Here is a 22,974-nt window from a genome sequence, read left to right on the forward strand (position 1 = left end):
ATTGCCAGGCTGTTGATGGTGGTGATGTTAAAGGCTTTAGGGAGCTTTTTCACGTTCTGAAGTTTTCAACCTCTTTGATTTTGTTTGTTTTTCTTCAAAACTTTGCTCAAATCAAAGTTAAGCCAATTAAAATAGGGGCAGTTAGTCAGGTTTGCTTCTGTATAATTTCTGTTGCTCTATTCCTAATTAAATAATTTTGTCCATCAAATTGTTACTTTCAATTTTTTTTCCTTTCTTTGTCTGTGTATTCTTACCTTACACCCATAAGTATTGCAACTCAGAATATCTACCCAAGACTTCCCAGGCATAACTAGTCTTAGTTACTTGATGATATCAGAATACATGGTAGCTTTTACATTAGAACAAAGCCTTAAACCAGACTGGTGACGCATTGCAATGAACATTTGCCAGTAAAACTGATGGGACAAAGAGATATAATATAGGGCACACTGAAGCCTCCAGGGCCACCAGGACAGAAGAAGAGGTGTTTGAGAGGCAGGAAAGAGGGAGAAGCAATGAGATATTTTTGTTGTTGTTTTGTTTTGTTTGTACTTCTGTTTGTTTGTTTACTGTGTTTTGTTTTCTTTTGCATGGGTGGCTGGCAGGGACAAGGGAAGGATATGGGGGGACCATAGGGGAACCTAGAGATAAACAGAATTGGGGTGCATGATGTGAAAGTCGCAAAGACTCAATAGAAAAGGTTTTTTAAAAAAATTGGGATTGTAAAGATTTTCACTAATTCTTCTGAAGTCACTATGTAGAACAGCTGGTTTTTGCTGCAGTAATAAGATATTAGTGAACAATGTGTCAGTTCAGCCTTGGAGAAAGATGCTTTGCTGTGAATGTGCTGACATATTTTGTGAAATAAATCACTCAATTTTCTGTGAAACAATACTGTTCTTTTCTCTTAGGAATCCCTGGAGAGGCAGATCAAACATCCCAAGTGCCTTATTGCAGATTTTAGCAAACCTGAGGTAAATATTTACTTTGCAGGTAGTAGAGTTGTAGATGGGATTTTAAATTTCTATCATTAAATTATGTTCAAATAAAATGAAGTTGTACTTCAGTAACTTGACAGTTTTGATAATTAAAAAGCAATTTAGTAGTGGGTAGGACATTAATACAAGATTTTCTTAGCCATGCTCTATTTTAGACATTTATTCATTTTGTGTGCAAGGGCGGTGGGAGGTGGGCAGTCAGGAGGTAGCACAGCACCTGAACAGCCTGAGCTTCGGTCATCAGGCCTGGGGTAGCCACAGGGTTTTATGTGGTACAAGAAGAAACAACCTTAAACACGTTACATTACATTTTATATCACTCGATCTGATTTTTTAAAAGTAAATAAGAAATGAACAGTTTGCAAATTTATAAACCCTTAATATAAAAAGATTAGGTGCTCATGTATAAATGCTTTTTGGAATGGTTTTAGTTTTGGTTTTTTTAGACAGGGTCTCTACATAGCCACAGCTGCCCTGAAACTCACTGTGCTGACTAGGTTAAAGAGATCCGCTTTCTTCCTGCGTCCTGAGTGTGGAGATTGAAGGTTTCTGGCTGTATGAACGTTTTCCTTTGTTGTTCAGCTAATGCTGCATGTGAGCACCTAGTCAACACGAGTCATTTGGAAATGTCTTAAAGTACTTCACACTCTTGAAGTCAAGTTATTTGACTTTTCTGATGGCATTCATCATATACTTTTTATTGTGAGGATGAAAGTAAATAATACTTGAAAAAAATTGCCCTAGTCCATAGCACAATGCTAGAAAATTTTTCCTGTTTCAAATAGGCACCTTTACAGATCCATGCCGCTATGCTTGCCTTGGACCAGTTTCAGGAAAACTACAGTCGTAAGCCAAATATCAGGTAATGCTTTTTGTTTAAAGTAACTGTTCTCTTTTTTATGAAAACTATATCTCAGAAAGTATAGTTTAATAAATATAATTAAGCCTCTTGTAATTACATTACTAGTAAATATGCCAACTGCGTAAACATATCATTGAGGGTCACTTGTTGGTAGGAGTAGAAAAATCAGTGTGTAAGAATGGTATACTGCATGGGAGCTTTTTATATTTGAAGACTTTAAAATCTATAACTTTTAAACAAAGCCTGCTGATGTTGAACTGTTAATCTGTGGTAATATTTTCTAGCCTAAGTCAGGAATTACAAAAGGTTTCTTGCCTTATAGACTTAAATCTAAATCTCATGTGCTGTCTTAGAGGACCATGTTTTGAAGTAATAGATTCATAAGAGAGTAACTTTGAAGTTAGCTTAAAACATGTTGTATTTTATACTAGTAGATTTTCCCCTTCTTATTTATATGTATGTATCTTATGACTTAGTTTTGAATATGACCTTGGTGGCAATTCAGAAGATTGAAATTGAGGTATTTTGTTTTATAATTGTAGATGTCGGCAAGATTCAGATGAACTGTTGAAGCTAACAATGTCTATAAGTGAGACACTGGACGAGAGGGTAAATACTTACAAAATTGTGGTTGACTGAGTTTTGTTTATAGCATAAATGTTCTGTGTATAAATATCTCCCTACGTTCAGACCTCCCTGTTCTGCCTGCTGATTCTCTGGCAGTAAACTAGTTCTTTGCTTCATTTGTTTTACTTTGTGTATCTATAAAATTGGATTAACTCACAAGGTGTTGTGCATATGACATAACTTGGTTTCATAAAGTTTTTAGAATACTGTGGAATTTAACTCTTATTTGCTGATTTCAATTTTATAATAGTGTTGGTTATGTTCTGTCAGTACAAATAAAAATTTGTTCTAAAAGTTTCTTCTGCAAATACATACAGATTTTTATATAGACAAATATTTTCATTTCTCTTGTTAAGATACCTAGAAAGATATTGCAAAGTCATGTAATACATGTAAAAGAAGATGATTAAAATGAGAAATTGCCCCTTTTCTGAGACTTTGTAGCTCTCTCTGGTCTAAAACTCAATATGTATGTAGACCCGCCTCAAATTCAGAAAGATTCACCTCTCCTTACCTCCTGGTTGCTGAAAATAAAAGAGTATACCTTATGCCCACCCCTATGTGTTTTAAAAACAGACAATTTTGCTTCCTCACAAGATCTGGCTCAGTTTCAGTTGCAGCAACCTCTTCAGTACTCTATATTTCCCTTTTAATATAACAACGTTACTATTTGAAAATGTATTGCCTAGATTTGATCTGCATTTCACTAAAATAACAGTGAATTTGTGCATATTTTTATATGACTATTGTACATTTTTAATTATTTTATTTTTTTAACGATTAGAGTTTCTATAAGTTTTAGCTTTTGAGTCTTTTTTTCAAACACATTCTATAAATATTCTCTTTTACTTATTTATCCTTTTTCCAATAGTTTATGCCCATTTATTTCTAAAAACATTAGAATTTTGCAATTATAACTTCAATCCCAGGACTTTATCGTGCAAGGCAGGCACCTCCCACTGAACTACATCCCCAACCATGAATGTTAACCAAGGCCACAAAGTTCTTCTATGCTCTGCTAAAAGTTTTATAATTTGGCAGGCTATAGTTTCCTTAAAAATCCTGTGGAAGTCATCAGTATAACAGATCCTGGGCTTTGTTTTGTTGGGACACTCATTTACTTCTGCTTCAATCTGTCTGCTCATTGTACATCCACTTAGTTGCTTTTGTATCCTGTTGGTTCTATTTTGATAAGTCATAGATATCTAAATGTATTTATTTTTTCTAGATTTCCTAAATTATCAGTATATTTTTCGTAGGTATTTCCTATTCCCCTGCATTTCAGTTTTATCTGTGTCACACACTGTTTTCTTCTCTAGTTTCAGTGGTTTGAGTTTCTTCCCTCTCCTTCCTTTTGGTCATTTTGGCAGGAAGTCTGCCTTTTATCCTTCCACAGAATCAACTCTTAGTGTCGTTATTTTGATTTCTACTGTGTTGATTTCTGGTCTGCATCATTTATGTGTGTAGATGGAAGTTTCTGTCCTGGTCCTGTAGTCATTTCAGTCCCAAACAACACACAGAGACTTTTATTAATTATAAATTGTATGACCTATTGCACAGGCTTATTACTAACTAGTTCTTACAACATAAATTAACCCATTATTCTTAATCTATGTTTAGCCACATTGCTTGATACCTTTTCTTAGTAAGGCATTCTCATCTTGCTTCCTTTGCATCTGGCTAGTGACTACATCTCTGCCTTTCCTCATCCCAGAATTCTCCTAGTCTGGTTGCCCCACCTGTACATACATACATACATACATACACACACACATACATACATACATACGTGTGTGTGTGTGTGTGTGTATTCCTGCCTGGATACTGGCCAATCAGCGTTTTATTTGGCCAGTACGAGTGACAAATCTTCACAATGTACGAGAGCATTATCCCACAACATCTGTGTTATAACTCTGATCTGCGTTACTTCTAGTACCACTTCATTTTCTTTGATTTCAATTATTGGGTTGTCTTGCTGTTCATATTTCTGTGTTTATACATTTGACTTGAACATCTGTTAGAAAATATGTCTTTTTCTGGCTTTGTATGATGGTGTCTGTGGGAATTCTTCTCTTGAACTTTTAATCCTCACTGCTGCTCAAGGAGAGCTGACCATAGTAATGCCAGTAACAATTCAAGAGTGAACCAGACGCATAAAGTTTTTAAAACAAGTCAATTAGAATATAAATTACACACCTAATAGAAGACAGGAAATACTTTAGGAATTAGGATGAGTTAAGATGTAAAAGTATTAAAAAATAAGAAATAAAACGATAGAGAAAGAAAAAGATAGAAAGCAAGATATGATGGGAAAATAGAAGGTATTGGTGTAGTAGATAATGAATTAAAACAAAGCAACAGAAAGTGTTTCTTCCTTGCTGAAGAGTTAGTTGGTGGAGTTGCTGCTTTTTATTCCCTCAGGCTTATCATTTTGCAGTGTGCTTGATGTGGGGGACAAGAGAATAGTACAGTAAGTTGTTTTCTCTCTGAACTCCAAGGAGATTAGACTGGGGCAAGCTGTCTTCAGCTCGGTCCTGACCTGGCCTTCTCACGTCTGTGTTTCTCTGACTACTGCTTCCTGAATTCTTGTCTCTGCGTGCTCATACTGAGCAGTACACAAGGCTGGAGCCACAGTGCTCACACTGCTTCTCTCAGCTGAAGCTAGGACTTTCTGGTTAGATGCTGTTTGACGTCAGAGGTGCTCTCCTGCTGCAGCACAGCCGTGAGAAGTGCCCAAACAGTGGCTGTGTGTTTCTACAGTGTCTCTGGGGCTCAGAGATCGGGTAGAAAGCAGTCAGGCGGAAGCCTTCAGTGCTGGTGAAATGCTTGCAGAGGATTCCTTCATGCCTAGCTTCCCAGCTTTGCCATCTACTTCCTTCTGCAGTGCAGGTGGACCTCCCATCACACAGACCTGGATCATACTGATTCTCAGGGTGCTTGCCTAGCCAGTGTAGATGGGGAGACCTTTGGGCTTAGAGGTGTATTAACAAAACAACAACAGAAAGTCCAACTTGATTTTAAAAAAGAAGAAGAAGAAGACCTCTCTGAGGATGATTCTCAACCATTGTACCAGGGAGCAAGTTCAGAACCACAGAAGTCCCTTCTGCACAGGTCACATCTTGGTACCCTCCTAAGAGGATTTTCCCTGCCCTATTGTTCTGCAGTGCTCAAAATGAGAATTTAGTGTTTCCTCACAAATCTAAAGTTTTAGTTTCTAGATGTATACCTGATGCTATGTGTGTGTGTGTAAAGGTTATACACACACGCACACCAAAAAGAGAAAATAGAAAACCTTTTTGGAAAACGTTTTTGTTCTGTCATTTTTATTGTTGTTGTTGTTTGTTGTTCTTTACTTATTCTTACTTTTTTGGGTTAAAGTTTTTTCTTTAGTTTTATAAACTTAAAATTCCAATTTTTTTTATGTAGCTAGCTTTGTAGGACTTCTTTTAGCAAAAGCTATAAATTGTAGATAATCATTTTACTCTAAATGGTAGAATAGACTACAGTCAGAAAAGCAAATAGAGTGAATAGAGGCTTTTAAATAAAAAAGCTTCTTAAGGCAACATGAAAATTGGTATTTTTATCATGAGATTAAAATATTTTTATTTAGGAAGGAAATAAAGTCGTTTGGGGGTATTTGTTTGAAGTTAAATTCCAATAATATTGGTAATTAGTCATTGAAGTCACGGGTACCGTGAGCATACTGTTCATATTGCTGTGGTCTGTGGTTTGTGTTTCAGCCTGAAGTGAATCATGACATTGTGCACTGGCTCTCGTGGACTGCTCAAGGCTGCTTACCCCCTCTTGCTGCAGCAGTGGGGGGTGTTGCCAGCCAAGAAGTATTAAAAGCTGTGACAGGGAAGTTTTCTCCTTTGTGCCAATGGGTTAGTTCAGTTCTTTCCTATTTCTTTACATTTTAGGTTGAGTATTTCCATCCATAATATGAATGCATTGTTAATTATAATGTTGTATAAATATATTAGAAAAGAAAAGGCAAGTGACTTAATTTCATAATTGAAATTCTAAAACTTAATTGTTTAGTCAGAACTACCAGGTAAATATATTTTGTCTGTTGGGATATAAACCAGTTGTTCTCTCAGATGTATTTTCTATCACGTAAAATAAAAATAATAAATTTTCCATGCTATAGTTTTTCTTTATTACCATTCACTTAGCTTTTGGGGACTCCCAGGGCTCTTGAACTTGTTCTGTAGAAATTTTGCCATCTTCGTTCTTGATATTGCCTAAAGATGGAGGATGTATGAATGGTATAAATATAAGAGCCATGTAAGATAAAAAACATCACAAGCACTAAAAACACTCCCATCTGTTACCAGAAGGAAACTGATTGGTGAAAAGTTTATACACATTCTTCAGGTCTTTTCTGTTTGAGTTTTTAACATTGCACCCACACGTACCATTTTTCTGCTAAATTATTTTAAATAGATAACAAGTTGGTGGAAGTTAACATCATATGAAATATAAATTATGCTATTAATGTAGTTATTTTATAAAGATAAACATTTGGTTATGTTTAAATTTAAAATGAGTTTTTTATAATATGAGTAAGGCTGAGTTCTTTTAATTGTTATTGAAGTAAATTCTTTTTTGTACTAAAAATGTTGAAACTGTCTTCCTGGATCTTTTCTTCTATAATTATGTATATGGTTAAAGATGACATAAAATATATCCAGTTGGAAAGTAAGTTCAGAGTGGGTACTTTCTTCCCAAGCGAATCGTATTGCTTGTTCAAATGTAATTAAAATTGAAAAGGACTTCCAGAGGTTTTCTGTAGTTATGAAAAACAGAATTTGAGGTAAAACTTCCTCTGAAGATTAAAAAGCAAATTACCCTTAGGATGGATGAGTGATATGAATTGAATTAGACTTTGTAACAGTTCTTTCGGGTTTCACAGGTTTTTTTAAGGATATATATTATAAACATTTTTCTAATATTTTAAAGTGAATTGCCATTTTGTTATCTCTTCTCATGATTAAATAACTATCAGAGAAAAGCAGGAATTTTTTATTATTTATTTATTTATTTTTAGTGATTTAAGTTTTATGCATAGTTTTTTTTTTTTTTTTTTTTTTACTTTCTCAGTTGTATCTTGAAGCAGCAGATACTGTCGAATCCCTAAGCAGTCCTGGTCGTGAAGAGTTCCTCCCACGGTAATGCTCAAAATCTGTCTAATTTTTTTCTTAGTATCTCTTTAAGAAGCAAGAGACTCAGCAGTTTTGCATAAACATGTGTCTGTCTTAGGTGTCACTCCTCCTGATGTTTTTCTTCTTGACTTGTTTCTTCCCTGCCTAGTGGGTAAATATTATAGTAGTGTCATGATTTGTTAATACATGATCCATAATGATAAGGAGATTGTATGCATTGAGAATAATTAACATTCAGATGTCATAATATTAGTGTAAAAGATTGATAAATGTCATTTTTTTAAATATATAAACCATTCTCCATTTGAGGCTATAAGTCTTTTTCAAAATCGGTTAAAACTTTAGAGATTTTATTATGCCAGAAAACCACATCTCTCAGAGATTTGCCTTCAGTTTAAATGAGTTAGTAACTCCAAATGCCTGCTAAGATTCTGCTAAGAACTTTTTTAAATATTACGATCTTAGCAGTTCTTTCCTCTTTATCTGCAGTTTAACTTCCTAATATTTTAGTTACTTGTAAAATATCAAAAATTAAGAAATGGAAAAGTATACAAATAACTATTGATAAATTTAAATTCCATATAGTTGGGTATAGAGTGATGACAATGCACACTGTGTTTTTCGGGGCGTGACTCATCCTTCTGTCTGCCTTTAGATGTTATCTCTATTGATAGCAGAGTTTTTCATGTTCAGAGTAAGCTTTGTGGTTGTTTGAAGTTAACAATGTGCTTCAAATGCAGTAGTGGTGGTGATGGCAGTGTTAATATACCAAGGAGAAGAAAGTAACATGCAGTCTTTATAGGAGAAAAATCAATGTTTTTTATCTAAAAAAATCACAAAACAGGTGTAAGATGATATCTCAGAGTTGTTTTGATTTGCATTTCCCTGATGACTAAGGGTATTAAACAATTCTTTAAGTGTATTTTAGCCATTTCTCTGTTTAGATCTGTGTGCCATTTTTTAATTCGATTATGTGGTATTTTGATGCCTAGTTTTTTGAGTTCTTTGTATATTTTGGAGACCAACCCTCTGTTGGATATAGGGTTGGTGAGGATCTTTTCCCATTCTGTAGGCTACCGTTTTTTGTCTTATTGCCAGTGCCCTTAGCAGTACAGAATCTTCTCAGTTCCAGGAGGTCCCGTTTATTAATTGTTATCTCAGTGTCTGTTGTACTGCTGTTCTATTCAGAAAGTGATCTCCTGTGCCAATGCATTCAAGGCTTCTTCCCACTTTGTTCTCTCAGGTTCAGTGTAACTGGACTTATGTTGAGGTCTTTGATCCACTTGGATTTGAGTTTTGTGCATGGAGATAGATGTGTATCTATTTCCCTTCTTCTACATGTTGACATCCAGTTATGCTAGCACTGTTTGTTGAAGATGCTTTCTTTTTTCCATTGTATATTTTTGGCTTCATTGTCAAAAATCAGGTGTTCATAGGATGTAGATTTATATCAATGTCTTCATTGTGATTCCATCGATCCACATGTGTTTTTTTGCCAATACCAAGCTGTTTTTACTACTATAGCTCTGTTCCGAACTAGGCCCTCTCCATGTATGTATGTATGTGACACTTATGTAGCTTGATCTCTTGGTAAGGCTCCTAGCAGTGAGATCAGGACCTGTCTCTGGTACTTAATTGGCTTTTGGGACCCTGTTCCCATGCTGGATTTCCCTGCCCAGCCTTTATAAAGTGGGAGGAGCTCAGTCCTACTGCAACTTGATCTGCCCATGGGAGGGCCTGCCCCCTTCTGAATGGAGACAGAGAAGGAATGGGTGGATGGGGGAGGAGGGGAATAGGAGGAGAGGAAGAAGAGAAGACTGGTCAATAGGTAAAATAAAGGAAAAATGTTAATTAAAACAAAAAAGCTTTGCATTGAGGTTGTAAAAATTTGGTACGTCTAGCAGTAGTGACCATGCACATAGTTCAGGACAAACCTGGACATAATAAGCAAGATCCAGTCTCAACACAACTAAAAATAACTAAGCCAAAACTAAATAAAAACATAAGTTTTAGCTGGGCATGGTGATGGTGCACACCTTTATTCCCAGCATTTGGGAGGCATAGGCAGGCAGATCTCTGTGAGTTTGAGGCCAGCCTGGTCTACACAATGAGTTCTAGGATAACCAGGAATATACAGAGAAACCCTGCCTCGTAAAACAAAGTAAATAAATAATTTTAGAAAGAAGAAATAATCTAACCACAACATTATAAAGAAGTGGAAAGAAATGTGTTAATTTTTCTTTGATATTCAGCCTGCAGATATTACCACAGTGTGTGGTGTTATAAGTTTATAAATTATGTATAGTATAAAATTTATTATGCTTAGGGATCAGTATCATCCAAAGTTTCAGGAATCCACTGATGATCTTAGAATGGATCCTCTATTATAAATTAAAGTCATCTTTACTTAAGTCATTTGGATATTGGTAGGGTCTTTTCTCTTTCAAAGAAAGTAGCTCTTCTCATGAATTAAGGAAAAATTTTTATATAAAAAGGATTAATTGAAATATAATTACATCAACTCCCCCTTCCTTGTCCTCTCTCTGACCTTGTCAGTGTACCTCACTCCCTCTTAAATTGATGGCCTCTTTTTCTAATTTGCTTTGTATATATATGCATAAATATATAAACACACTCTGCTAAGTGCAGTTAGTGTGGCTTGTGTGTGTTTGGGTTCAGGGTTGTTGGCTTTGTATCACCAATGAGGGGCTCCTTTCTGGCAGCAACCTTTCCCTCTTAGCTTCATCCACCTCTGGATCTTTGTTTAGGCATGAGAAGGGATGGAGGAAACTCTTACAGTAGATTCTCCTTTAAAACACAATACTAAATTGTTATTAAAAATAATAAAATTTATTTCTTGTGCCTTTCTGTTTTCTTGGTAAATGTTTCTCCAGAGGAGATAGATATGATGCCTTGCGAGCCTGCATTGGAGATACATTATGTCAGAAGCTTCACAGTCTGAGTGTCTTCCTAGTAAGTATGAATAAGAATGGGAATAAGAAGTGTGTTCAACTGCTGTTGACTGTCGACAGCTGGCTCTCAATGAGTGACTCACAAGTTGTATAACCCCCAGAGCTTAAGATACTGACTCTCTGGCCCTTTCCATAAAACATTAGCCAATTCATAATCCAAGGAATATGCATTTCAATATAAAATCTGAATATAATAACTTTCAACATTAAATGATTTTTCAGAAGTACTTTAAGAATGTGGGGTTTTTTTCCTCACTAAATTAAGAAATGTATTCTCTTCTTTTTTAAAAAAAACAAAGGTATACAGTGTTCTGCCTGCATGTCTTGCCTGCAGGCCAGAAGAGGGCACCAGATCTCATTTTAGATGGTTTTAAACTACCATGTGGTTGCTCCAAATTGAACTCAGGACCTCTGGAAGAGCAGCCAGTGCTCTTAACTGCTGAAGCATCTCTCCAGCCTGTATTTTCTTTTTAAAATGTCTTAGTGCAGTGTGAGAGCGATTTCTCACGAGCACAACTTTCTTGACAAGGCTTAAAAGTAATACTTGATTTTAACAGTCATTTCTATAAAGTAATATTTTAAAAATTAATAATTGCTGTTGAGATTTTGCATGTAGATGGAACTCCTTATAATCAGTTTCAAATAGCTGTTTACTTAAAATTCTTAGTAGAATTGTCTTAAACTTCACCTTTCAGATAAACTGACAATTATAAAAGTAAAAAAAAAAAATTTCATAGAGTAATTCTGGGTTTGGGTGGGTTTTCCTTTGTTGTGTTTCTGCCATTGTTTTCTATCCTGTGTAAAAAATGAGTTCTGTGTTCAGCGTTTTCTGTGTAGAGGAAGTATTATAAATAGTACATTCTCCTTATTTGTGCTTTTTTTTCCTTTGAGACACTTACAAGGTCTTATGAAACCTGTAGAAGTACAATCTATCATAAGTGAATCACAAATGGTCATTTTTAAAATAGTTTTTATTGTAATAGCACTTAAAAGAAAACTGGATGAAATTGTTCTCTGTTGAGTAGACATAGTTTTATCGTCTGACATTTATACTCTTATTCTCTTCAATAGGTAGGATGTGGTGCCATAGGCTGTGAAATGTTAAAAAATTTCGCCTTACTGGGTGTTGGTACAAGCAGAGAGGAAGGATTGGTAAGATACAAGGCTTTGAGAGTTCCACGTTTGTATTTGGTGCTACACTTTCCTGAACTGTCTTTGACTATTCCAGCCTATGTTTCAAGTAGATCATTAAACTAAGAATTGGAGGATTTTAGTTGTCTTCTGGTCACTTTAAGTGACAAATTCTGTGTTTCTCTGTTCTTAACTTTCTGAAATTCTCAGAAACTGAAAATGGGCCATCTTTTCTTTTGTAGTCACCATCTAAATCAAAATTAAAGGAACCTTTATTGTCATAGACTTGCAAACTGAAAACCTGTTATTATTTTGTTATACTATTGTTAAATATTAACAATATTTAAACATGAGAGATAACATTAACAAATTGCAGAGAGCTAATACAGTTTAAATGGTGAGTTTCAGACAGTAGGAATAGTAGATACTTTGGCATACAGTATTAAAATTCCTCAGACTGAGTTCATTGCAAAATAATGGCATTTAAAATATTTTTTAGTAGTGATTTTACCTTTTAAGATAAAAATTTTCATTACTGACTTCATATATTTATCTTGGTAACTACGAAGTTCATATATTTAACTTGGTAAATAACAATGACACTACACAGGTAACCTAAAAGTAGATGATAATTTACATTTTGTCTTATTGTTCTAGTTTTACAAGGGATTCATTATTATCATAGCTATAAGTAGGTACATATTTATATTTTCCATGCTTAGCATTTCCTAAACTGTGCTCCATAAACCACGAGTCTACTGGCTTAAAAGTCATTTGATTTAAAAAGAAAAAAAGAAAAGAAAAATCCCTTTACTATAAACTTGTGGGTCACCTGAATTTTTTTGTTTTTGTTTTTCGAGACAGGGTTTCTCTGTGTAACAGTCCAGGCTGACTTTGAACTCAGAAAGATCCACCTGCTTCTGCCTCCCGAGTGCTGGGATTAAAGGCGTGTGCCACCACCACCTGGCCCACCTGAATGTTTTAACTGCATGAACAGTAACAGTGCTTTTAGTAGGCAAAGGTCTAGAGAAGAGCTGTAGTGAAGAAATCTATTGACATCAGACAGCAAAATAAAGCGTGTAATGTCGGCAGGCCACTGTCATTCTCAGCACAGAGACTTTCTATAACAAAACTGTAAGTGTTCACAGACAGTCAAGATGGAAAGAGAAATCCCCAGGTACCTAGAATCAAGGGAGAAATAAACCTTGAGCTAAACACCAGATACATTTTTTCTTGCTATCTGTGATGTCAAGTAGAAAGAGAAATCACTCACCAGAAAATAAGACTCTTAGACCATGTTCCATACCCATATATGGATCCAGTGTTAATATTGGGTGAAATTTCAAGCAGAGATGTTATTATAGAAAATTTAGGGCCATTGAATTCTCCAGTCTTAAACAGGTGTAAAATTCAGTCATAGCTTTCCCTATAAACCCAGAGCTCGTAGACTATGCATAACTAACATTATCCATTGATGATTTACACTTTAAAATATGGAACCCCTGCCAGGTGAGATGAAGCTCATGAAGTAAGGATGCTGCTACCAAGCCTGTCAACCTGATTTTAATCCTAAGGACCCACATGGTAGAAGGAGAGATCTGACTCCCGCAAGTTATCCTTTGGACTCTACATATGCACCCTGGCATGTACTTACCCATACAACATGAACATACACATACACACACACTCACTTCACATGTATGCCCTAGGTGGCTTGTGCATGTGTGCTCACACACATAAATAAATAATTTGTAATTTAAAAAAAAGCCATCATAAAGAAAAATCTACATTAAAAAATCTTTAAATTTAAAAATGATACAGAAAGAAGGAACACAAAACAAAAAGGAACATTGACAATTTTCCAAAATAGATTCTGTACACTCAGTAGATTTAAAAGCAGATGTAATAATAGTGAGGTTGACAGTGTTCAGGGAGAGGTTCTAGAAGAGACATCTGAGTAAGAAGCAGTGCAGCACAGTAATGGAAATTAGCTTCATAATGAAAGGGAAGAAACGACTGTCAGCCTACATTTCTGTGTTTAATTGTCTTTCAGAAAGGGCAGAGTAAAGGTATGTGACATGTAAATGTAAGGACTTTTCCATGATATAGACATGCGTGAAGGATAAGCCATAAAATTTATGAACATGCATTCTTAGATTCAAGTACGTGAAATGATTCATTTTTAAAATTTTTTAGGATTATCTGACTTAAAATTGGGAAAAAAATTTTTTTAATCTTACTAAATTGTTTAGTTAGAACATGGAAAGTTTAGATAACTTAAAGCTAATTTTAGGATTATTTTTCTCTATGGGGAATTGAACCTAGGTCTTTGCACATGTTAGTCAAATCCACCAAAACTAGGCTGTATTCCAACCCTTTTTTTTTTTTCAGTCTTTTGCTGAATTGCCTAAGCTGGCCTTAAATTTACTTTGTAGTTTAGGCAGGCCTTGTAGTTAAAATCTTTCTACTTCAGCCTCCGCAGTAGCTTATTAAGTGATATGTTCCCAAATTTGGAACTACATAAAAATGTTTGACTTGCAAAGCTTCATATCTCAAAAGCCCAGAATCAAAGACACAGTGAGCCTTTTTGTAGACACTGTATCCCAACCATAATATTTGTAGTTGTTAAATTGAAAAAGATAACTCTTTATCATAAAATTCCACAAAAAAGTAGGCACATAGATCAGGATAATTACTACAAGAAAAATCAGTGCGCGAACACCGGTCAGCACTGAAACTGAACCCATGCTGAGCAGCACTGTACCTAGTCCAGTCTTCTTAAATCTAACTGAGCTTTTGTTTCCTTTCATCTTTAGGGGTTAATCTACGCATTCTTAAGAGACTAAATTCAAGTGTTTTAGGCCTATGAAATCAATCTGTGACAGCTGGTTGACTCTGCCCTGAGAATGCAAATAGCCACAGACATAAAAATTATTTTAAAAAATATTCATCGGCCTTATAGTTTATAGATCTTGCCTTAGTTGGACTATGCTCATTGACTAAATATTATTTGGAATTAAATCTATGATAGCACATTATTGACAACTTCAGAATTTTACTTTTGTAATGACTTTTACTAGAAAAAATAATTTGAGGGTACTGTTCCAGTCTTAGTGAAAAATGCAAAGCAGATTTATTTGTTTTATTCTCCTCCGATAAAAGGTTACAGTTACAGATCCTGATTTGATAGAAAAATCCAACCTAAACAGACAGTTCCTGTTTCGTCCACATCACATACAGGTTTGTTAATGTTTCTTCTCATAAATAGATAATGGTTGTCCTTTGTTAGACTCTTAAGGAAAGGAACAACATGTTCTTTGGATAGAACAAAATGAAGAAAATAAAAATTTACCTTTTATGCATAATAAAGTTGTCTTTTGCATTGATTTTTAGATGTTAGTATTTGAGCTGGAAAACGTGTAGTACTTTTGTAGTCTCCACAGTGTTTCCGTAAACAAGCCCTCTAATATCAGACCTGAAAGCACAGATTTTAACTCTACTTCTTGTTTCTTTTTGTTACAAAACGGGTAAGTTTTAAGGGTTAGAATTTTAAATTGCTGTGCTATTTTTATTTAACATCCCCTTTTATTGTAGAAGGACTACTAGTCTTTTCAAAGATTAAAATGTTTAAATCAGGAAAAGAGACAGGCAGTGCTTGGTAGCTCATTGCTTTAATCAATACTCTCAAGGGCATTGAGTTCAAGTCCAGCCCGGTCTACACAGTAAAGGCTAGTCAGTTTCATGGTAACAGTATAGAAAAGAAAGAAATGTATTAATCAAAAACGTATTTTTCCCTTGTGTTGTCAACTCATTGTCAGTCTTAGGAAATGCAGTTTAGGTATGCTATGAACAGATGTGACCACACCAGATGTCATAGTTAGCCTGATGTCCTCTTACGCGTATAAAAACAGAGGACGTGGCAATGGAGCCTCTTGTGAATTAAAATGTCGATTAAAACAATTCACTTTGTGTATTATCTCTAGGTGAACAATGAAGACCTCTTTATTAATTTCCTGAGCTCTAAGAGCTTCTGATTTTTACAGTAAGAAATAAAAGATGTTATATCATCATAGAGACAGAAAGACCATTATTAGATCAGATGCCCAAATTCAGAAGCTGCTCTAAAGGAATATAGATTCAGAGCCTGTATTCAAAATGGACCTTCATGCCTTTGAAATAACACAATGATTCAATGATGTCTAATAAAACTGTTAATTTTTAAAAAATTGTTTTTAAGACTTAAATAGCATTTTTGAATATTTTTAAACTCTCTAAAACACTTTGCTAAACAATGAAGGGTGTTTAGATGTAAATTATTTGAGCTAGTGTCATTGCCTTGCTGTCACCTCATATATATTCCAAATGATTACTATATGTAGATTCAGTCATAGTTCATCTTTTCTGTTTAACATTTATTCCTTCTGTTTTTATTTGTTACTTGTTTAGAAACCTAAAAGTTATACTGCTGCTGAAGCAACTCTGAAAATAAATCCTCAATTAAAAATAGATGCACACCTGAACAAAGTTTGTCCTGCCACTGAGATTATATACAGTGATGAATTTTACACTAAGCAAGATATCATTATTACAGCACTAGATAATGTGGAAGCCAGGAGATATGTAGACAGGTATGTTCTTGAGATTCAAGTGCATAAAGAACTACTTTCCATTTTTAGTTTTGTTTTTCACCCTCACTTTTTGGAAAATTACCAATTTTCTGGTTATTTTTTATGTCACTCTAATAGTACTGCTCAAATTCAAGCATGCTGATGGTTTCCTAGTGTATCCAGAAGAATTCGGTATTGGTAAAACAGCCTAAATGTTCTTCATAAAATACCTACTACCTGGCCATTGCTCCCATGTTTAATGTGCCCAGTCTTCCCTGGCTCTCCTTTTTTCTGGCTCTCTATGCCTTCTCTAGGGTCTTGAAAGGCCTTTTTACCTTAGGAACTAAATTGTTTTTTGGCATGAGGAAATTGTATTTCTCTTCCTCCAGAATTCTTCCTCCCCAATTGTACCTGCCTGTTCTTTCCCTTAAGTTATTCCCTTATCTTTCAGATTCAGCCTAAATATCTTTCTTAAAGCAGATGTTATCTGCTTTCTTAATACTTTTTCATTGTGGTACTTACTTTTTATTTTTACATATGTGTTTACTTAATGTTTGTTTCTTCACTAAATCTTTCATCCAGAGACCATTTCTTTTCCACCACTATATCTTCAGTGCCAGTCATCTGATTTCATTCAATGTGATTTATAAAGTCAGTTGTTGAATGAATAATAATAACATAGTTAGTAATTAAGGTGGAAATAGACATTTAAAAGTTCCAGAATTTAATAAGTAGAAAGAATCAAAAATTACTAGGTTGAAAACAAGTTTTATATATGTAATAGAACTAGGAAGTAGAACTGTTACATGGGCCATGTTCTGTTTCCTACAACAGAGTGTTCAGAAATTATCAACATGTGGAATATTAAATAAACAACAGGAACTGCCCTCTCTTTACTATTTATTGCTCACTTTTGTCTTTGTTTTTGCATATTTTGTCTCCAAATAGCCGTTGCTTAGCAAATGTCCGGCCTCTCCTAGATTCTGGAACAATGGGCACAAAGGGACACACAGAAATTATTGTACCTCAATTGACTGAATCCTATAATAGTCACGTAAGTCAGTATATTCAATAAATGTCTGTCTTTTTATGTCATAATTTTGTCTTCATTGAGGAATCAGTAAATTTGAGTCTGTTTTATTGATCTTGGTTTTAATCTGACAGTCAGGTTGTATGTGCATCTGCATTTTTAAATCTGTTGAACCCAAGCTTTAAGGGTACAAGGGGACCCCTGTGTGAAGGTCAGAGTTCAATGACAGGTGTCTTTCTCTATTGTACTCCTAGTTTTTGAGACAGGGCCTCTCACTGACCTCAGGAAGCCTAGATTTGTCTCAGCTGACTAGCGAGCAAGTGCCAAGGATTCCCCATTGCTATCACCCCCTACCATTCCCTCAAGCTCCTCCCCCTCACCCCCCCCCCCCCCCCCGGCTTTGCCTCTCAGTACTGGATTACAAGCACAGACCTCCACACCCATTTTTTCATGGGTTTCGAGAACAAAAGTAGGCCCTCAGGCTCACACAGCCTTCTGTGAACTGAGCTAGCTCCCTGGTCCCTAAATCCAATTGTTAGAAATCATCACAAGTATTTGACTTTTCTGTAATAATCTTTTCACTATCTCTCAGAACTTCTAAGCTGTTTTCTGATAACCCTAGAGTTTAAAAAGCTTTTAGAAACAATTTAACTTTTGTATTGAAAATAGAACTGTCACCAAAGACTTGAAATCATATCCACTTAGTGATCTTTTGGTTTTAGTGCATAAGATACAGGCTGGCATATAAAGAATACAAGTATAATAGCTGTGTATTCATTTCTAATGTTTATCCTTATTAAGAATTTATTATTATTAGAAATTAGAAATAATAATTAAGTAGAAATACTTGTGAAAACTGGTAATTTTCCCAGAATCTACCTGGAAAATTCAGATTTCTTCAGTGGTGGAACCAAGCTGTATGGATATGTCTGTGTATTTTAGGTACATGGTAAAATGTAACAGTTTTGACCCCCATAAATGATTTTACAATATTGCTCAAGTTGAGACTCTGGGTCTAGGAAATAATTGTAGGCTTTGTAATTTTAAAATGGACAATTCAGGTAAAAAAAAAAATTCAAGGTATATGGTTTTTATAAGTATCAATGTCCCTTGATTTAAGGAATATGTTTGAGTTAGTAAATTTTTTTAATTCTTAGGGTTTACTGTTTTCCCATTTTCTTTCATGAGGTACATTGGTACATGTAATGATGATAATACAGTAGATTAAAATATGTTTAATTAGTGTATGAAACAGGACGGAAATGATGATATGTAAAATCCCATGGGAAGATTTTCACAGTAGGGAATTCTTTAATTCTACTACTTCTGCTAAAATTTCTCCCATTTTTTAAAATTTAAAATCCTTGTAAAACACAATTTAATATTATTGATAGTATCCCTCTTTGAATTTTAAGAAGTTAGTAATAGCTTATATATCAGCAAATTATAATAGATATTTCTAAGTAGAAAGGCATAAATTGAGTCATTTTTGGCTGAGTAGGCTGTACACACAGGGTCTAATAGACAAGGAGATCTTTAGTGGTGCTGCTTCTAGTGAGACACCTTAATCTTCCCCATTTATTTAATACCCATTTCCTCTAGGAAAACACCAAGCTTGATTCTCAGATGTTTTTCTTCATGTAGAGGCCTGGAGTATGCAGAGAACTTATATATTAAGGATTCTTGAATCACTTTCCAAAGTAGGAAGTAATGTTGTAAAATTTTACATGTCATTTTCTGTCACACCACACAAGCACCCAGCAATAAATAATAATGGGATTTTTATTTTTCAATAGCGGGACCCCCCAGAAGAGGAAATACCATTTTGTACTCTGAAGTCCTTTCCAGCTGCTATCGAACATACTATCCAGTGGGCAAGAGACAAGGTAAAAATTCTTAATAAACTTGTCCTCTCTGAATTAGAAAAGGCAATATTATAACTTCTAGATATACTTGTAACCTTTTTTTCCTTTACAGTTTGAAAGTTCCTTTTCCCACAAGCCTTCATTGTTTAACAAATTTTGGCAAACCTATCCTTCTGCAGAAGAAGTCTTACAGGTAAAGGTCAATGCCTTTTACTACAGACTTAATACTTTGTCATTATAACCTTGTTTTCCAGGTACTTGAAAATAGGAAAACCTTCCTACAGAAATAAGAGTGGTCAAAAAGTTCATCACAGTGAAATGTCATGGAGAATCTTGAATTGGGTCACTGATAGCCTTTGTTAGTTTAATGAAACTATATGACATTGTCACTGTTGGGCCTTCAAACATTAGTTTTTGTTGTTCAACCTAATGAGAGTGTGATAATATTGCTAAGAGAGCAACAGGTAATCAAAGGGTTGGTAACTCTGCGGGAACAAAGTTCAGGTTAATTAAGAAAAACTAATCATGACTGGACACTAATCTTATTGTTCTCATAATAAGGTGCTACCTTGAATTTCTTTATCATACACAATTTAAAAGGTCAAGTTTGTACTAACTACTATTCCTGGGACTCCATATACTAAAGACTTCTTGGGTACTTAGTATCTTACACATAGGAAAACATGAAGGTGTGTTGTAAATTAAGAAACACCAAATCTAATATTTCATTTGCTGTCCGCTCTTAATCTACTCATAATGGGGGCGCGGGGAGTGAAAGAATGAGAGATGTGGGCTTGAGGCAAGAAAAAAAATGAGGGGGGTAAAATTAAAATACTAAACCTGTGAATTCATCTTTGCGCTTTGACTCATACTTTTGGAATGTGCTTATGCTTGTAATTGGAAAGTGTTTTATTTTCTGTTTTCCTTTTCTTCTAGAAAATGCAAAATGGACAGAGTTTAGAAGGTTGTTTTCAAGCTATTAAGCTACTTAGCAGAAGACCTAGAAATTGGCCCCAGTGTGTAGAATTAGCAAGACTGAAGTTTGAAAAATATTTTAACCATAAGGTAGGTATCCATTCTGAGACATCTGTCCTTGGCTTATTTATTACTACCATCCTTGACTTAAAGTGTCTATTGTTTTTCTTTGACCAGGCCTTTCACAAATAAATAACAAGTTAGCTGAGAGTAAAAACTAGGCATATGACCAGTTTCTCTTTGAATACTACTAATTAAAGCGTTTAGTTTTCTCTTACTGGCTTGATTGTCAGCTGTACATTGACTTGACGCTCAGTACAAAACTGGGTTTTGGATAACTTTTCTTTTTAGGTAATAGGAATGCATTAATTCCCTTTCTAAAGAAGTTCGTTCAGAATAGAAACAAGGGACTGATAAATCAGATGGAAATTTTGTTCGAATTTTACATTTTCCAATTGTAACTCATAAACACATGTTATGTGTTTTGTCTAAAACGATTAAGCATACATTTCACAGTGTAGCGGTAGGCGTTAAGTAATTTACTCCATATAAAGCATTTAGGGTAGGCCAAGTATTCAGTAACGCTACCTATTGTTCTTGCTTGCAGTCACATAGCTAACAAACTATGTCCTCTGCTTTTTAATCCCTTCCTTAGGCCTTTACTTATGCGTTCATCTTTTAAACACAGTCTTGAAGTACACACTTGTCTTTTCCTTTCCTACATGGTGTGCTTTTTAGAGAAATGTGCTTACATCTCACCAGGAACTAGACCTGATTTTATCATGATTTCTTTTGTTTCTCTTTACTCTTTTTAGTTTATATCTTTTGTGACTGTGTTTTTGTTTGGTTGGGGTTTTATTTTTAATATGACATTTCTAATTATTTGTTTTGTTGAAAGTTGGGGTGTGCTCATGTGGAGGTTAAAAGGCAAATTACAGGAGTCATTTCCATCCACCATGTGAGTCCTAGGGATCAAAGTCAGGTTACTGTGCTTGACAGTAAGTAGCTTTACCTGCTGAGCCACCGGACCTATTTTGATTGATTTTTATTATTGTTGTTGTTATTGCTGTTGAAAAAAATGAATCATGGAAATGAGAGTATAATGTCCACAGTAATCATTATTTATCTTTCACCTAGATTTAAGTATTATTAATTTACAGATCTATATTACATTCTTACCCTCTTCCATTCACATTTATAGTGTTTTGAAATGCTGAATGCCATTTGTTTATATTTATTCTAAAGATTAGCTCTTAGAAAAAAGCAAAATTATGAGGAGGATATACCATTTGTACAAAACAAGTGAAGTAGTCAGTATTCATTCATGTTTGTTATAAGAAAGCTCTAATGACAGGACAGGAGAAAACATAAAAATTTTCATGCCTGGCTACAAGACCTCACTGTGTATCTTTTAAAGTTTGTTTTGTTTGATTTATGAAGACTGAGAAAATATGAACAAAGCATTTTTTTTAATTTCAGGGTTTTTTCTTCAGATAGCAACAAATAATAGGATTTTTTTATTACTTTTTTTTTCAGGCTCTACAACTTCTTCACTGTTTTCCTCTTGAAACACGATTAAAAGATGGCAGTGAGTATAAGTATTAAAGAAATCATAATGTACCATATTACATATGACCAGTATTTGTTGAAAACAATATTTCATTGTTTTTATCAGGTTTGTTTTGGCAGTCACCAAAAAGGCCACCTTCTCCAATAAAATTTGATTTAAACGAAACTTTGTAAGTATATGTGTGTGTTTTCATAGTAAATGTCTTAGCTGTACACTGCAAGGTCTTTCCCTGTTAGTAAGTCATTCTAGTCAGCAGAGCCAGCCACGTCTTTCCTACGCACCACTATTACTATTACTATTATAATATTAATATTGTTGGTAACGTCCACTCCATTAGAAACTGTGTCACCCCTACTTTTGCCCATAAGCAAATAAAATGTTAATAAATGTTCTTACACTAAGTAAAGCAAAGATGCTTTACTTAAGGTGGAAAATACAGTTAATACTAGCTGCCTAAATTAATACAGGTATTATATGTTTGGATATTATTAAATGTTTATATGTATGGAGGTCTGTATGTGCACTGTTTTGAGATTGGCACTTAATATGTGTATATTCTCATCAGACACTTAACTTTTCTTCACTAATCTTCCTTTCTACAAATAACACTTTGCTTAATTTCCTAGCAGTTGCTTGCTACAGAATTCATACGACATTATCATAAATTGCCTTTCCAATATGACATACTCATTTTGTTTTAAAGTAAATTATTTTGCTTGTTTTCAAACCTAATGTATTCTCATTCATACCTGATAAATATTTTCTAATGCATTAAAAGGACTTTTCTCCAAGTATTCTAAATAATTCTGCCTTTTTTTCACTTCTTTCTTCACAGTATTGCTAGTGAATACTTGAATATTATGAGTGTTTTTAATAAGCATTTTTGTTTCAAAAGAAAATTTGGTATTTTATTCTGTGTTTTAGTGTAGGCCGAATTTCATTGTCTTAACATTAAAAGGAGTAAAAATTAATTATGAAACAAATTCTTTAAATGTAATTCTTAAGACTTAATACAAAGATTGTATTTTCTCCTGACTTAAATATCTTCTTTAAAATTGCCATTCAAACTGCTTTTTTATTTTCATTTCCAAAGGCATCTCAGTTTTCTTCAGAATGCTGCAAAACTATATGCTTCAGTATATTGCATTCCATTTTCAGAAAAGGTGAGATAC

At 34.5% G+C, this 22,974-nt stretch overlaps 1 protein-coding gene across 2 annotated transcripts in view; it reads left to right on the forward strand.

Annotated features, from left to right (window-relative positions):
* Uba6 (ubiquitin like modifier activating enzyme 6) overlaps nt 1–22,974 on the forward strand; it is a 62,033-nt gene that overhangs the window by 23,607 nt on the left and 15,452 nt on the right. For both annotated transcript variants that reach the window (XM_048446291.3, XM_048446292.3), the window contains exons 11-26: nt 912–974; nt 1,784–1,860; nt 2,403–2,469; nt 6,228–6,371; nt 7,591–7,658; nt 10,547–10,625; nt 11,696–11,776; nt 14,918–14,995; nt 16,202–16,383; nt 17,311–17,416; nt 19,189–19,278; nt 19,370–19,450; nt 20,194–20,322; nt 21,769–21,820; nt 21,908–21,971; nt 22,896–22,965. In XM_048446291.3, the coding sequence (XP_048302248.3) occupies nt 912–974; nt 1,784–1,860; nt 2,403–2,469; nt 6,228–6,371; nt 7,591–7,658; nt 10,547–10,625; nt 11,696–11,776; nt 14,918–14,995; nt 16,202–16,383; nt 17,311–17,416; nt 19,189–19,278; nt 19,370–19,450; nt 20,194–20,322; nt 21,769–21,820; nt 21,908–21,971; nt 22,896–22,965 (1,431 nt within the window). The remainder of the gene's footprint in view (nt 1–911; nt 975–1,783; nt 1,861–2,402; nt 2,470–6,227; nt 6,372–7,590; nt 7,659–10,546; nt 10,626–11,695; nt 11,777–14,917; nt 14,996–16,201; nt 16,384–17,310; nt 17,417–19,188; nt 19,279–19,369; nt 19,451–20,193; nt 20,323–21,768; nt 21,821–21,907; nt 21,972–22,895; nt 22,966–22,974) is intronic.

This window comes from Myodes glareolus, chromosome 8, assembly GCF_982192425.1.
Source record: "Myodes glareolus chromosome 8, mMyoGla1.1, whole genome shotgun sequence".
NCBI lineage: Eukaryota > Metazoa > Chordata > Mammalia > Rodentia > Cricetidae > Myodes > Myodes glareolus.